General features: G+C 44.5%; 1 protein-coding gene across 2 annotated transcripts in view; it reads left to right on the forward strand.

The window, feature by feature from the left end:
- The window catches only part of STK39 (serine/threonine kinase 39), a 259098-nt gene that overhangs the window by 97329 nt on the left and 144725 nt on the right, over window positions 1–17044 (forward strand). For both annotated transcript variants that reach the window (XM_045575258.1, XM_036421465.2), the window contains 5 exons: window positions 4925–5034; window positions 5262–5363; window positions 7483–7616; window positions 16282–16330; window positions 16433–16498. In XM_045575258.1, the coding sequence (XP_045431214.1) occupies window positions 4925–5034; window positions 5262–5363; window positions 7483–7616; window positions 16282–16330; window positions 16433–16498 (461 nt within the window). The remainder of the gene's footprint in view (window positions 1–4924; window positions 5035–5261; window positions 5364–7482; window positions 7617–16281; window positions 16331–16432; window positions 16499–17044) is intronic.

A 17044-nucleotide genomic window follows, 5' to 3' on the forward strand; every position in this document is an offset into this window, starting at 1 on the left:
GCCTAGCTGGAACCTTTCTCCTATCCACGCCAGAGTGGGGCGAACATCTGGAATGCCTTCTCCACTCTCTGTGTGCTAACTACCTTGGCTTTCGCTGATGAAATCCCCTTTTCTGACCTGCATCATGTCTGTCAACAAGTGACTGTTTTCCATGACAATAGCCTCACTTTGGGCATTTACCTGGCTCATGTGGATCTATACTTAGGCACAGATATCAGAAATATACCCAGCGGCTGCCTCCGGCATCCCGAATCCAGTGCTGCAGAACCTTTGAGCACCAGGGTCCGAATGCCAGCTGAGCACCTGGGCCCTGGTATCAGCAGTGATATCGCATGGCGAGCGTTGAAGGATCTTAGGTACATTTTAGACATAGAACACTGTTTTGTTGGCAGACTCGTTTTGCAGGCTAAATCAGGCAGGCGGAATTGCTTTTTCACTTAAAAAAAAAAAAAAAAAGCACAACAACTGTTGCCAACAACAACAAGAAAAGAGGTTTCACATAAAAAAAAAAAAATCTTGATGTTTGGCCTTCTCTGGGAAAATTGGGACATCTGCAACCGCCAGCCTCACTCCTCGGTGGCAGTGGTTCTTTTCCAGCTGAACGGCGGAGGCCTGTTTTAGATCGGGGGTGGGAGGGCGCTGAGAATGGGCTCCTGGGAAGGCCCAGCTCTTCCAAACAGCTCCCTGCGCCGAGCCCTCAGTCACTGCGATTGTGCTGTTGCTTTCCAGGACCCTCCCCCCTCTCCCACCCTCCCCCCCCCGGCCTGTGGGTACTTGGGCATTTGACCCTGGCAGCTGTTGGGTCAGTTTTTTCTTGTTGGCTCAACACTTGTGCTTTGCTTACGCTGTTTCTTTGGAATGCCATTGCCTTTCAGGAGCGCCTACCCCAGTCTTCACCTCATCTTCAAGGCCAGCCTCAAGGTCCCCTGGCCTGTGGAGTCTCTGCTCTGCACAGACAACATGGCGGAGCATTTGATTGCACACGTCGTTCTGTTGTCTATTGTTTCATGTCCTCCCTCTCCCACGTGGTCATATGTTTCCTGACTGGCAGGAAGCATGGCTCTCTTACACTGTGTATTTATCACTGTGAAAAAGGTTAACGCTCAGCCTCCTTGACTCATTTTTTAAAAGGCGGAGAATAATCCCTTATTGATCTACCTAGCATTTAGTATGAAGCGTATTTATACGTGGCGGGAGGCAGCAGGACAGTGTCCTAAGAGGAAAGTAAGATACAAATAGGCGCAACCAGGAAGCCTGGTAAGGACACAGAGGCTCACCCAGAAAGGGTGGGCGCCCTGCTGGAGTCCCACGGGTGGCGGAGGGCCGCGTCTTTGCTCTGACCATGGTGGCACCCAGCCTCGCCAGCACGGCCTCTGCAGCCAAGCCCTGCAAATCCTCCTTCCGGCTCAGCCTTCACAGGTCACAATGAAACAATCCCCAAGTTCCTTAACTAGTAGTACACCACTAATGAAGCAAAAGTGTGGATACCTATCGAACTCATCGCACCCTGACACACGGTGGGGAGGGGGGCTGTGAGAAAGCCCCGCGGCACCAAGAGCCAAGCTACGGTGTGGGCTGGTCTGGATGGTGACAGGGCATCGGGTGCAGAGGCAGCACTGCCAGGGCGGGAGGGGAGGGATGCACAGTAAGCAGTGTAGCCGGGCTGGCGTCTGAGAGCAGTGATGGATGAGGCGGGCCAGGGAAAGGGAGTCAGGTTTGCGTGTTGTGCTGAGGGAGTTTGACTTGGCGGGGGCTGGGGGTGGTGGTTAGAGCCTTCTAAGGAGGGGCAGGTCTGGTTGCTTGGAACGTGGCTCTGGGGGAAGCAGGGAGCTGGTGGCAGGACGCTGCCTTGGGAATCTGGGCTTAACCCTAGGCAGCGGTGGTGGAGAGGAGAGTTGTGGAAGGGCGCAGAAGATGTGGGAGCCTTTCAGGACGTTACAGGATGACAGCCTTCTTTCTGGGCCGAGATGCAGTTCTTCCAGGAGACAGGCAGCAGGGCTGGCTACCTCGATGTGCAGCCTGTGGTTTCCAGAGAAGTGCTCATGGCTTCTGGCTCCGCTCCCTCTGGCTGTATAGATGTACCCTTTCGGAAACAAGGGAGCTTTTCACTGGGCCGGCTCGGCCACCTCCTTCTCACTGTCACGTGTCAGCTGTCGCCACAGCATATACTGATTACGCTGTTTACACAGGCACACCATGTACTTTGGTCAAAAGGTCCCGTTTTTGCATACGGATAAGTCTTTCTGGACACACATTAGCCATGCATAGGAGCAAATTGTGTATTTATTCTGTAGTTGTAAGTGTGAGGGATGTTAAGAGTGGTGTTTTCTGCTTATGGAGCTTACTGTTTTGAGTTTTAAAGACATTTAACCATCTGTTTATGACTTTAAAGTGAGTGCTTTAAGTGGAGGCCATGAATAAATACATGAGTCATGAAAGGTATTGAAGAGGTATTATCAATAATGAATTGCTACTGTACACCTTACTTAGCTATTATTGCGGCTTTTACAAAGGTCTAATGTAATCAGATGGTAATTTTAAGGAATTAAAAAAATCCAATATTAGATATAGATTTTTAAAATTTGAATTATATCTTTTCAGAAGAGATTTTGGCGTTGCTTGAATTGCATTTAAAATAATCTATTTTTTCTTTGTTGTTGTTTCTTAAAGCAACTTTTATCCAGATCCTTAATAATTTACAGATGACATGTATTTTTGTAATATTGTGTTACCAAATTATTTAATAAAAATGGAATGTCGGATTTATCGTCAAACTTTTTTTTCCAGAAATATGCAAATAATATTATCTTTTCCTCCAGCCAAACAAATGATTCATTTCACCTAGTTATTCTATAAAAGAATGAATTCTATCTTCTCCTCCCTATAGATGATTGGTTCACAGGTTCCAGAGCTGCTTCCCCCCCCCCCCCCCCGCCCATAAAGCTTTATTTATCTGACTGCAATGTAAAAAATCAAAGAGTTTTAGAGTTTGGCACACATGTGCAAATTAAATTTTATAGAATTCTATTTTAAAATATTTTAAGTTGATCTTTAGAGAAAGAGAAAGAGAGAGGGGGAGAGGGACAAACGGAGAGGAGAGAGGGGGAGAGAGAAAGGGAAACCACGATGTGAGAGCAGAGCATTGGCAGGCTGTCTCCTGCACGTCCAGGTGATGCCTAACCAATTGAGCCAGCCACACTGGCCAGGGCGACAGCGTTTTCAGAATGTGCTTCTCAGTGTTAGTGTGAGAGTAGCAGTTGGAACAGATACTCCGTTTGTAAATTTTTATCCTTTTTGTTGTAGCTGACATCCTTTGGGAGTTGTGTAAATTTAAATATAAATAAAAGAAATAAAATATTTCAACTCAGGGAACAGTGTTATTGCATAGCTGAATATTATAGACCTAAAACAAATGCTAATCTATTTTGACCTTGGTTTGCACTTGATATCCTGGCAACCAACAACGGGGTACTGGCAGAGGGGAATTCTGAGAGCAATTTGAACGGGCTCACACTGCTTAGTCTGCTGTAAGGTTTTGAGGTGTTGACTGCCCTTTTTATTACTATTTACCAGCTTACAATCAAGCTGTCCTTGAGTTGGCTCTTACTGATACCTCTATACTAGCCCTTAGTAGTTGACACTTACCAATGTTAACCTTTAGTAAAAATTTAAGAAATTTTTACTAAAAATTAATGATCATTAATGACACATTAATGATCATTGGGTGTTTCTATTGTCACACACAAACATGATTTTTTGCATCTATGCATGTGTGTATATACAATATGCCTAATTAACTCATTTTCTAACAAAAAAGAACTCCTAGTGTATAACGGATATGAAGAACAGTATTACTTCATTCCATCTATAGCTAGGAAAATTTCCCAGAAGAGCGAACATTGAAAACAACAACCCAAACCTTTGCAGATTGAGCTTTTCCTTTGTGTTGAATTGGTACTTGTGGAACCACCTGGGCAGGCTGACTCCAAGTACCTGGGTTTGTGGATGTGCAATCGTGATTTTGGCTAAAGTGTTAGGGAATGCTGTTTAAGCAAGGATGTGAGGATGTGGAAGACAGATACTATCCATCCTTTATTAAAAAAAACAAACTCCACTCCCCAAGCATTGATGACATGAAATTAAAGAGGCTGTGAAATCTACATTAATATAAGAGAAAGATCAAAATTGACCATAACTTTTGCAACACCCACCAGCCAATCAGGAGTGAGTATGCAAATTAACCCAACTTCTTGGGTTTATTTGCATATGTAGGTGCTGAGCAGCCAGGAGCAGGGTGGGATGCTTGTGTCGTCACCATGGTGATGACGCAGGCATGCTGCACCACCCCAGCCACTCCAGGCCTCTGTGCAGCGTGGGAAGGCAGAAAGGTGGCTCCAGGCCAGAGTGAAGGCGGTGCCAGCAGCCAGGGGAAGGAAGGCCCATTCTCGCACGAATCTTCATGCATCAGGCCTCTAGTAATCATAATAAAAGAAAAACAAAAAGAAATTATATCACATACTAGTTTTACTGCCTCTGATGCTTTGCTTATAAAGTATTTTCTAACGTGAATCAGTTAAAAGCTAAGCTCCTGTATATTTAGGCCTTTGGAAATGTGTTTAATTTTCATTGGTGCAATAATTTGTGGTTAGTTCTGACTTTCGATACCTTTTGGTGGGTAATATACTTTGGTGTGCTCAGCTTTTGGACCCCTGGGATTGTTGACCCATCACCCTGACGGTGTTCTCTAAAGTGCAGCGGTCGGCAGATGGCGGGACTGCCCCGGTGTATCCCCGAGAGAGTGCATGGTGGCTGGGAGAGGCCATGACCGCTGCAAAGGTCAAAGGAAAAGAGATGTTCATACAGTCAGATTTTGTAAGCAATAATGTCTTACATAAAATAAGGGTGATTTTCTTTTCCCTTTCAGATTTTGGGGTAAGTGCATTCTTAGCAACAGGGGGTGACGTTACCCGGAATAAAGTCAGGAAAACATTTGTTGGCACCCCGTGTTGGATGGCCCCTGAAGTCATGGAACAGGTAAAAATAAACGATGGTTTGATTGATACAGTACAGCCGTGCACGTTACGAATACACTGACATTTCACTCAGAGCACCCATTTCACTTGAATGCATCACATAACTAAAGCTTAACTCCCAGCTGCTGGGCCTTGACACACTGCTCTCCAAGTTGTGCACGCACCGTGTGGGCCTCCCCCTGGGCGGGCCTGCTGTCTGATTGTGTTTTCTCTTGGCTCCTTTCTTAGGTGAGAGGCTATGACTTCAAGGCCGACATGTGGAGTTTCGGAATCACTGCCATCGAATTAGCAACAGGAGCGGCGCCTTATCACAAATACCCTCCCATGAAAGTAATTACTCTTGGAAATATTACGTCAGGTTTGAAATAGGGCTGAACGGAAAAGGGGGTCTTAGACATAGTCATGTTTCTCTTGGACCCGAGGAGAATTAATGGAGGAATGCAGACAAGCTAAACGTTGTCCAATGTCCTCAGTGGACAGAGCAGGACAGAAGCAGTCAGTGCCCCGCTTTGAAGCTGGCTTTGTCTGCATTCTCAGAGCTGAGTAAGGGGTGGGATCTGATTGGTCGATGGAGGTTGATAGCTGTGACAAAGGCTGGCCATTACTCCTTTGATAGCAGATTATCCCCCACACGCCAAGGGAAATCTAAAAATCGGTAATAGTGATATCTTTGCAGATGGATTTCCCAAATTTTCAGGCCTATAAAAAAAAAAAAAGTGTAACATTTTACCCATTTTCATGGCATCATGTTGGTGACTCGTTTGAAATAAGTGAGTTCAGTATTTTTTGGAAACAACATACATTTGGATACTGTTTTCAGATTTTTGTGATTCTTATAGTTGGCCTATGTCATTATTTTTCTTAGTTCTTAAGATAATGGTATCAGGGCGAATTTACCCAACTGGATTTTGTTTTGAGACTGAAGTAGTTGGATGGAAATTATGAAGGTATTTTACAGAGAATATTGGTCCATGTTTGTTTCAATGTTTTCCTAGGGAAATACTGGAAAAATTTAGGATATTTTTAAAGCCCTGGGAATAAAAAGGTTAAATAATTTTACTGATTAAAATGTCATTACATGCTTATTGTTGAAAATCTGAAAATACAAATAAGAATAAAAAAGAAAATAATCATTTAGAATCTCATCTATAGATAATTCATTAAGGTTTTAATATAATTCATTACATTGTTTCTCTCTCTCTCTCATATATATATACATATATATATGTATGTATACACACACACACACACACATACACACACACACACACACACACACACAAATAAAATTAAGATTCTGTTGTGATGTAAACAGTTGAAGTGACCTTTCAAAGGAAAAGCACTAAAGCAACTTAGAGAATTTTTCCTTCCATTTGGCTTTTCTGTATTATTTTTTCTTATTTCTTGTTTTCTTTCTTTCCTTACTTAGTGTTTGCAACCTGAATGTATAATCCCAGCCTGAAGACCTGGGGACTTTTCTCAGGACATTGCAGTTCTCCCACTTCTTCTGTTTGCTATTATACCCACAAACAATAAGCTGTCACTTCAATCCTTCATCTATTCACACATCTGAAAGTGTTGGGAAAGTGACATGACATGTATAACATTTGCATAAATTAAGGCTGCTTTATGCACTAATGCTTTATTCATTGTATAGGCCGATGGTTTACTATAAATTATTTTTCTTCAGCAAATCGTTTAACATGTGCCAGAGTGGCTCTTGACCTTTCTGGTTTGAGGCTGTCTTCTGATTTTGTGTCGCTCTCTCCAAGAGCAGCATGGCCTTTTGCCCTGGTTATGGTTTTTAGCAACTCAGCCATATTCTGGCCGTCTTTTGGGTTTGCCAAGCCTTTAAGCAATTTTCTGTACTTCTTTTTTCACTAAAAAAAAAAAAAAGGAAATCATGTGTTCCATTCTGGGATATTGTGAATTTATTTTTAGGATTGGTAATGTCACAGAGGCCTTGAGTACAGGCGGTTCCTTGCTGATGAATGACCTGTGCACACTTCCCTGTTGCCCTGGCCCTCCCCTTGCTCTCTCTCCCTCCCTCTCTCTCGGCTACGCCACGCCCTTTCCCAGCCACAGCCCTGTCTGCACTCAGCCCGGCCTGGAGATTACGTGCTCCTCCACGCAGTGCAAGAGCCAGTTCCCAGGAAGCTCTGTCCACGTGTCTTTGGGAGATCATTCTTAACAAATAGAGCAGATTTTTTTTTTTTTTTTTTTTAAGTTCTGTCAGCGGAAAAACAAAAATGTTAAAGGGCTCATGAACCAGTTTGCAAAGAGAAATGAATGCTTTAAATACACACCCTCTGTACAGCTTCAATCATGGGGAAAAGCACGATTGTATCTAATCCAGGCTGATCTCTGATGCTTCTGTGAAAAAACTAAAAACCCAATTGTAGCCATTGCTACACTGAGGCTCTGTCTTTATGTTTTGTTTCCGTTGCAGGTGTTAATGTTGACTTTGCAAAATGATCCACCCACTTTAGAAACAGGAATAGAGGATAAGGAAATGATGAAAAAGTATGGCAAGTCCTTTAGAAAATTACTTTCCCTGTGTCTTCAGAAAGATCCTTCCAAAAGGTATGTCAATCTGGGTGGATGAGTGATTAGGCCTGGTCTGAGTCACCACAAAGCTTTGTTTGTGGAAGGGGAAAGGCTGTATGAGGACACCTGCAAGGTACTTCTAGTTCAAGGGAAATGCTGCTCCGGCCCCCAGATTTCCAACCTGTTAGTGGAAGACAGCGTGGGTCCACAGGGAAAGAAGGGAATGGGGGCAGGGGAGAGGCACAGGAACATTTCAGTGTTAATAAGATTTGCTGTGCTTGGGAGGTGTGGGCTTTGTCATCAAAGGAAATGAAGTAAAGCAGAAATGAAGCGAGATTGGCAGTGGTGCATTCAGAAGCTGAGCTCATATTCTGCACCATGTAGGTTGAGCTGACCTCTCAGGATTTGAATATCCTGCAAGCTCCGGTCTGCACCAGGCAGAGCTATTGAATTTTGCATGAGCTTCCTTTCAGTTGCAGAACAAGTTGTTTGTACCATTTAAAAGATTATTGGTAAAGAAGCTTAATATTTTTGCATTAGGAACATCAATCTTTTGTAAACAGAAGTAAATTGTTTTAAGTGACCTTTAGAATTTCCTCTTTATTCTCAGGCGATTGCCCCCATACTGTAGAGTGTCTGTTGTTCTGAGTTTGTTTCTTCCTTCTTAATTTGTGTGATTTTGAACTCTCCCGAGTGGTAAGCATAGAGCAAGTGTCCTTTTATCACTTAGAGGAGAATGTTAGTGATGTGAACCACGCAGGCCTGCCTGGGTAGAGTCTCTTCCCGCGGCCTGGCAGTGTGTGGCACCCTCCCAGCATGCAGTGGATTGACAGGCCTGGCGAGGACTCTGAGAAGTTATCTGCTACCCTCATCCGCCCTAGGGTCCAATCTGATAATTATATTTTAAAGCCTGTGAACTGGCTTCTCTTCTGAAACTTTCTTTTTCAGGGAAGGGCCTGCTTTTTGAAGAATTCCTTTATTCTTATCTTCAATTCTTTATGAAACTCAAGCCTTTTACCTTTAGACAGTGCTCCTTGAGCTGTTTGAGATCTCACCTCGTGGTGATGCTGTGTAATTCCAGCTCTGTCAGAAAATCTGTTTGAGGGGGCTCCCCTTTACAGTAAGCACAGTGGACATTACTTCAGCCATCCCTTGTAGCAATCCTCTTCATTCCTTTACATTTTACTGAACCTGCATTCAGTCTTTTCTGTATTCGTCCTCTTCTCATGGAGCCAGGTCTAAAGACTGTTTGCTGTTAAGTATCTTGAAATTATTTATTGTAAAAGGGATGCTTGTTTTGTCACACTTATAGACTGTTTCTGCTTTAAACATCTTAGTTGCTCTTCGTATTTGATTTGTAAGGTTTATTTTCCCTCTGAAGTTATACTGGTTTTTCTTTAGGTGAAAATTCTCTAAAATTCTAATTTTGTTCTGCAACACTTGCTTGCCTACCCCTTGGATTTGGTGTCACCTCCAAATATTAATTTTTGGCATCACCCAGGAACCAGGATTTAATTCTCCAAAGCCCAATGAGAGAGAAGTGCTTGCCTTCCCAGTTAGCACTGGGTTATTACTGTTAGTCTTTGTAGTCCTTGAGCTAGTTGAGATCCCACCTAGTGGTGATGCTGTGTAATTCCAGCTCTTTCAGAAAATAATTCTGTAAGGTAGAATAGTGTGCCTGAAGATGTAGCAATATCACTGTTTAGAAGATTTGTAATTTGGTTAAAGTAAATTAGATTAGATCATCATATTTTGTTATATTTAACAAACCATCCTATTTCTTAGTAATCTTGAAAGTCCTTCTGGGATTTATTTATCTTAAGAACTCTAATATCAGGTTCCTATTACCAACCCCCAAAAAGATATTTTAGAAAAGAGCCATACTCTTACATTTTTAAAAATATATATTTTATTGATTTTTTACAGAGAGGGAGAGAGATAGAGAGCTAGAAACGTCGATGAGAGAGTAACATCGACCAGCTGCCTCTTGCACACCCCCTACCGGGGATGTGCCCACAACCAAGGTACATGCCCTTGATCAGAATCGAACCTGGGACCCTTCAGTCCGCAGACCGACGCTCTACCACTAAGCCAAACCGGTTTCGGCCATACTCTTACATTTTTACCAGGTCTTTCCCTCAGAGTTCTCTCTTAGTGACATTATCAATCTACAAAGCATTAATAGTTTAAGAACTTTTTAAAGGTATTTTCTCTGTGTCATACTCTATTCTCACTGTTGCACAGCTGTCCTCAGGAACAGAGTGTGTTGGTGGTGCACAAACTTCCCACGTGACTTTTTTTTTTTTTTTTTTTTTTTAATGAAAAGACATGGATTTTGGAAGTTTGCTATGAAAAGCTTCACGAAATGTGAGAATGGGGAAAAAAGGCAATATTGTTGAATTTTTCTTACATAGGTACAACCTAAAATATGTATTCTTTCCTGAATTAATAAGTAAACCTAGGATTGCTGCACACTTATGAAAGAAGCCATGAATATACCCTGCCTTCTCTGCCTTTGCTTATGTTGTCCATGAGTTCTTCTCTTCCCTCTATCCACCTCCCACCGGTCTTTCAGCACTTAATTCAAAGGCTCCATTTCCTTAGAGATAGATATCTCAGGTGAGATTTCTAGTTTATCACCACCTGTGTGACTTAGTTTCCTTGACTGTAAAATGGGGCTAATGGCATCTACTTCATAGGCCTGTGCTGAGGATGGAGTAAGATAATGCACTGCAAACCGATAGCACAGTGCCTGGGGGTTCCTAAATATTCAAGAAATTGGAATTGCCATTCATTACCTGCCTGTTTCTTCCTGACCAAATAGATTTTTTTGCAAATTTTAATTTTCTTACCATATGTTGAGTACACGTCTCTGATCTCCTCATCAGTTTGTAAGTTTTTTAGAAAGAGAGCCTGTGCCACTTATCCTTATATCTTTCTATCTGCAGTGTCTGGGTGAATCTGATTTACTCAGGGGTATTTCTTGAATACCTGGACACAATTGGGTTTTTGCACTTGTAGGTGATTTTGACTCATTGCAAAGAATTCAGAAACCTGATTCGAGTAGGTTTAGGAATGAATGCAAGACTTGGGGGTAATTTATATCTATTTCTGTCGCCTGCAATGGAGGATATTCTGGTAAGCTGAAAGCAGACGAATGGGACCAAAGCCCCAGTCTTGCTGAGCACCTTTTAAACAGCGAATAAAATCATATCAGGGACCAGGCCCAGTTCACGCATGTGCGGGAGTCCTCAAGCTAGATGAGAAGGGGTCATGCTTTTTTTTTTTTTTTTTTTCTTCAATCTTGAGACTCATGGAACTTTCCTGAAAAAAAGAGAGACGAGCTGGTTTGTAGGAACTGTTTGCTTCATTTAAATCTGTGGCTCTGCCTAGGCATAGATGAAGAATTACGGTATTTGTATAGCAGCACATTTTGCCATTTCTTAACCTTGTAGATTACATGCCCCCAATGGGTGGCAATTATAAGAGGACCCGACCTTTTCTTTGAGCAATACGGTGTGCATGTTGCATAGATAAATTCACTGGAAATGAATAGAACTTGAATATTTCACTTGGGGGGAGGGGCCGGGGAGACACGCTGGTCTGCCTAAGGTCAGTGAGCTATTTGGAATTGTCATGCAAATTGCTGGAACTACTTACTGTGTCATATTCCTCCCGAATCCTTTGAAAACCATTTCAAGTCTCAGTAGACTTGGGTTCATCCATATGCATTAACTGAATCCTTTACCAGATTTTCTTCTGAGAATGTGGGTACTTGCAGACTGCCACATTGTTTTCTAGGATTTAAAATTGAATCATCATTCAATGCCGGGCCAGTTATGTGGGCTGCTGATCTAACATTGCTCACAAGACAGTGTTTGTATTTATACTGCCTTGTGCTGCTGGATAATTGAGAGCAGCCACAGAAGACATACTGCGTTTGCGGGAGTCTTGCTCCTGTGGACTTCGCTAAGAGGCAGGTAGCATCAAGGGCTCTGCGTTAACCCTGCACAGGCAGTTGCTATGGCATCGAACATAAAACAGACAAAACCAAAAGACCAAAGTCAGGTTTCTCATATCTTCTGTCACGTTCTTCTCTGTCTCATTCCCCTCATTCTTCCCAGTTCCATTTTCCCATACTTTGTGCTGCGGTTGTTTGGCACATGGATTTGACTCCAACACTGTAGACACCTGAGCTAACTCGAGCACCAAAAGGACCTGCTGTTTCATACTCTGTTTTGAGTAGAAATCACCTATTAATTAATTAATAGAAATATTAAGTCTACAAAAAAAAAATGAGGCTTCTCTAAATCTTTTCTCAATTCTCCCGTGATTGCATTTCTGTATTTATTGATGAAGGCAGGAGCGGAGTGCAGAGAAACCCTGGAGTCTGCTTTTCCCCTTTATAGTCCCGTTACCATGGAAGTGACCTTGCTGGGGAAGGGAAAGTATTTTCCCAGCCCTGAGTCCCAGGGTATGTCTGACATTTCCCAGCCTTCTCTCTGCTTTGGTCCTGCACTTGACCCTTAGTGCGAGGAGGAGGAGGTGGGTGCAGAGGAGGCACGGAGCATTTTGGCTCCCGTGTCAGTATATCTGTGTACAGACTTCCCCCTTTTCCTTTATTGGGGGGGCAGGGCTCACATGAGTCTCTTTTCATTGCATCATTCTGCTATTTCCTACTCTATTGACCAGATGCTTAGACTTGAAGTGGTGACTAAGTCTAGCCCAAGGAGTTGTGGTTCTGTGTCCGAATGGCTCGCAGCGTTTCTTCCACCCCGTATTTTACTGTGGCATGAAATTGAGCTATAGCCGTTTCCCGCTCTGTGCCGGGCATCGGATGTATAAAGATGGGTGCTGTGTGGCCCTGTCGTGGGAGGGGGGATAACCCAGCGGAGGGGAGGTAGGAGGCAGGAACCCTCAGATACAGAAGGGCAGTGTGGCAGACGTGGTGTGTGAGCAGGAGCGGGGATCAGAGCGAAGCTGGTTAGCGGGAGCGGGAGGAACATCTCTGAAGATGCCTGGCCTTTAAATCAGCTCTGGACCTCTGAACAAGGCTTGTCAGTGACAGACATTGTGAAACAAGAAAAACCGCGTGCGCTAATGTCATAAGAGAGCAAGGTGGGCGAGAACATGGTTGTAGCTGGAGGACAGAGGTCACGCAGGGTGTGATGGGAAAATGAGGATGGAGAAGCTTGGCCTCCCTGGCCCCCAAGACCCACTGGGCTGAATGAAGGTCTGCCTAGAGGCAGAATCTAGGGCCTCCACGGACAGACACAGTTTGCAAGGGTTGGCTGCACTTAGTGTGGCTTCCTGATTCTTTCCTGTGCTTGGATGATGGGTTGGAATGAGGAAGAGAAGTGATGGAGAGACTCCCTGGGTGGCCACCGGAGTGGTGTTGGGCAGAGGCGATGAGGGTTTCAGTGATCTTGAGCTCCTTAACCGTCTTGGTTTTCCTAGGTTTCTTTTTCACTTTAAAAAATCCAGCCTAAGTTTTTTGTATGCCTCCTAGGTTTTTGAAGTTTTGTTTTGCGTTATGAGGTACTAGGTATAATATGCCTAGCCTCTGGCATCATGCCTAACACATAGTAGATGCTCGATAAATATGTATTTCCTGAGAGAGGGAAAGAATGAATTTGCAGTAGCTGGAGGCCAAAAACATTGCCGACGATCAGTGAGAGCATACGTTAAAATAGCAACCAGAGTCCACTCCTGTAAAAGAGTAGTCTCATTTTCTGTTCTAGTTTTCATTCTAGTTTCACAAGGTGCACAATCATGGATTCAGACAAGCTTACCGAGGGATGTGGCACACAAAGTGTAAACCGTGGCCCACCTGTGGATTAGACCTTGTTTGCTCGGAGCAGTGAGCAGTTAGTGGCTGTGTATGGCGGTGGGTGTGGCCATTCTGGGTTCTTTTCGGGGACCTGCAGCCAGCGTCCCACTTGAAACCCAGGGAGAGAGCAGGAACAATTTAGATTTCTGTGTCTTTGCACAGAAGTACAGTGTGGGGCCCGGGTAGACTCAGGCAGTTTGTGCATCGTTGCACTTGGCCACGTTTCCTGATTCTTTTATGTGCTTGGGTTTGGCCCCTGGAAACATGTTATCGGAGCTTTCTGGTTCCAAAGAAGAGGTTTCTAATCTCTTCAAATGTGAGAATCCTTTTAAACTTGCACCACCCTTCCCCCAACATAGTACCGTTTGCACCTTTGCAAAGCATTGCCTGAGAGAGAATACCTAATGATACTCAGTAATGGTTCTCTCCCTCCTCCCAGTTTTAAAATTATGAACAATTTAAGAGATACAGACAAGGTGAAAAACTTTACAGTGTTTACTTCTATACCATAACCTAGATTCAACAATTATTAACATTTTTCATATCTACTATATCTATTTATCTACATTTTACTTGCTGAATGAACAGTTTGAAAATAAGTAACAGACTTAATACTTCAGCTTGCATTCCATACAAATTGAGAAACTTTCTAAATAACCACAGTACTTTTCCATGTGTAAGAAAATGAGCAGTAATTTCCTAAAATTGTCTGTTACCAAGCATATTCACTTATCCTATATAATAAAAGCCTGATATTCAACTCAACTGAACAGTGGAACCACTGGTTGGCAAGGGGCAGGGCTGGTGAATGGGCTGTGCCACGCCAGTCAAGGCGGGTGCCAGCTGGAGACGGTGATGGGGGGGTGGCGACTGGCATTGGCGGAGGGGTGATTGGGGGCAGGGCCAGCCGAAGCTGTCCTCTGTTCACTCTGCCAGCTGCCGTCTGCAGAGGGAGGCCACCAGTGCAGCGGTGGGGCGATGGGGGGCGTCCCCCAGTCGGCCCACTGGTCACCTCCCGTGGGGAGCAGACCTGAGCCATCAGTCAAACATCCCCCGAGGGCACCTGGACTGAGAGAGGGTGCAGGCTGGGCTGAGGGGTGTCCCCCCTAGTCCATGAATTTTTATGCACCAGGCCTCAAGTCTATAATATAAATTCCAAAGTGACCAAATGACCGGAACTACCGGAATGACCGGTCTCTCTGATGCAACCCCTGGTGGCCACTGTGCTCCCCCAGCCAGCCTCCCACCCCAGCCAGCCTCCCACCACCAGCCAGCCTCCCACCCCAGCCAGCCTCCCACCACCAGCCAGCCTCCCACCCCAGCCAGCCTCCCACCACCAGCCAGCCTCCCACCCCAGCCAGCCTCCCACCTCCAGCCAGCCTCCCACCCCAGCCAGCCTCCCACCACCAGCTAGCCTCCCACCCCAGCCAGCCTCCCACCACCAGCCAGCCTCCCACCCCGGCCAGCCTCCCACCACCAGCCAGCCTCCCACCCCAGCCAGCCTCCCACCACCAGCCAGCCTCCCACGGCCCCTCCCCCCGCTGGCGGGCTCTGGGGACCCCGCCCATGCTCAAATTTGTGCGTGGGGCCTCTAGTCTCTAATGATTTCAAAGGTCTTTTGTAGTTTCTCCTCCTCCTTCTCTTTCAAAGGCAGGATTCCGCCCAGGGGCATATATTACATTTGTCTTTATATTTCTTTAGTCTTAAAATCTGGAACCGTACCCTCACATCTCCCTTTTTTCTCTTTGACACTGACTTTTGGAAGAGATCAGTTCATTTGTCTTGCTGACTGTCCTATAGTATAGATTTATGTGATTTTCTTTTTCTGCATTGCTGCTTGTTTTAGACAGCTGTTGATGAAGTAAGCTGTTCTCTATGGACTAACGCCAGCTCATAGACAACAGAAGTAGATAATCAGTATTCTGCCACCTCCTATAGAGTACTTATTTAAGGCACAGATGCTAAAATCATCAAGAGAAAGGTTTTGGGGGATAGGATATTCATAAACAGAAATGCCAAAGTGTTACCCAAAAGAACGCTTTCCCATTGCAGTGGGTCAGACATATGTTCACAGTGGGGAGATCTCAGGCCTGGGGACCAAGTAGTTAAACTTAGCAGCAGTTCCAGTGACGTTACCTGACGTTACGTGCCTCTGACGTGCTGCAGTAAAATGGACACAGTGTCGTCTAGGCAATGTTTCCCCCCCAAACGCTTGATTCAACAACCTAGTCAGGCCTTCAGACCGAGAAACAAGTCCAATGACTCCGTGAGGAAACAACCAGACCCATCTAGTAATCCTTTTAAGTGAATTTGCATTTTATTAATCACCATCCTATTTCCCTTGCCCTGCAAAACAGTGGTCTGGATACACCTGAGACAGTGAGACAGGGCTGTGTGGGGGCGGGAGAGGTGCAGACAGTGGACACACGTGGTGTGTGGACTGGACCCCTTGCCTTTCCCGACTCTCGGAGAATCCTCAAGTGCTGTGCACTGGAGTTCCCTGAGGGTCCTATTGCAGCTTATACAGCTTCTCCATAAACATGGGAATTTAGCTTACGGATGTGTCGGTCTGACACCTTTTAGAAACACCGCATTCACTTAGTGAAGTGTAAGGGTGGAGGATGGAAAATGGATCGTGCCCCAAATATGTAACTCAGAGGAGTTTGTGTGTTTTGCAGACAAGGACCCCGGAAAGCACTGTAAAACGGGCACTGTCTTATGTGGTGCCAGCTTGTGATTAACTTAGTGTCTGGTTTTGCTATTCCTAAAACTGGTCTTCCAGAAAGATGCTAGGATTAAAGTTGTTTCATCAAGGCGGTGTGTGTATCGAGTGGTCATTGTTTCAACTCTAATTTATTATTGATCTTTCAGGCCCACAGCAGCAGAACTTTTAAAATGCAAATTCTTCCAGAAAGCCAAGGTAACATGCTTAAAACCCCAAGTAAATCTGCTATTTTTGAAACACTGTGAGTTTCTGCGTGCCGGATCTGATGTTAAAGTGTTGGGAATATCTGTTTTGCAGAACAGAGAGTACCTGATTGAGAAGCTGCTCACGAGAACACCAGACATAGCCCAAAGAGCCAAAAAGGTAAGCGCCATCGGCCCCGCCAGCCCGGCAGGACCGGAAACCTACGGAAGGAGCTTCCCACAGGCTCAGGACGCGCCTGTTTGGAGGTCACGTGATCAGGGATTACTCAGATGGCGGCTCGCTGCCTTCTGGTTATCCCAGCTTGCTTTCCTTTGTTTGGGTGTGGGAACCATGGCAAACGCAAATGATTTCATTTTTCTGTTTATCAGCTTTGCTTAGAGAAGGTCAGAGGGGAGTTCTGAACACTGGAGAGGTGGAACGTCCTTGAATATCTATCTTTCCTTCAGGTTTTACAGAAGAGGGACAGGCCTGTTAAAGCCGCTTGAAATGACAAAAGGAAAGACAAAACTTTTATTTTTAATGGTTATTGGGAATATCGGGGGGAAGGGGAGAGGTATAGGTTTTTTCCTCATAAAAAATCCTGTGTGGACTTTTATTGTCCTCCGTATGTTAACTAAATAAGTCTTACGATGACTTGAAAAGTTTGTCATTCTAGCTTTGATATTTTTTAAGTGGCGTGTATGTGTAAGTGTATCTATGTGTGTG

This window comes from Pipistrellus kuhlii, unplaced genomic scaffold (genome assembly GCF_014108245.1).
Source record: "Pipistrellus kuhlii isolate mPipKuh1 unplaced genomic scaffold, mPipKuh1.p scaffold_m20_p_7, whole genome shotgun sequence".
Taxonomy (NCBI): Eukaryota; Metazoa; Chordata; class Mammalia; order Chiroptera; family Vespertilionidae; genus Pipistrellus; species Pipistrellus kuhlii.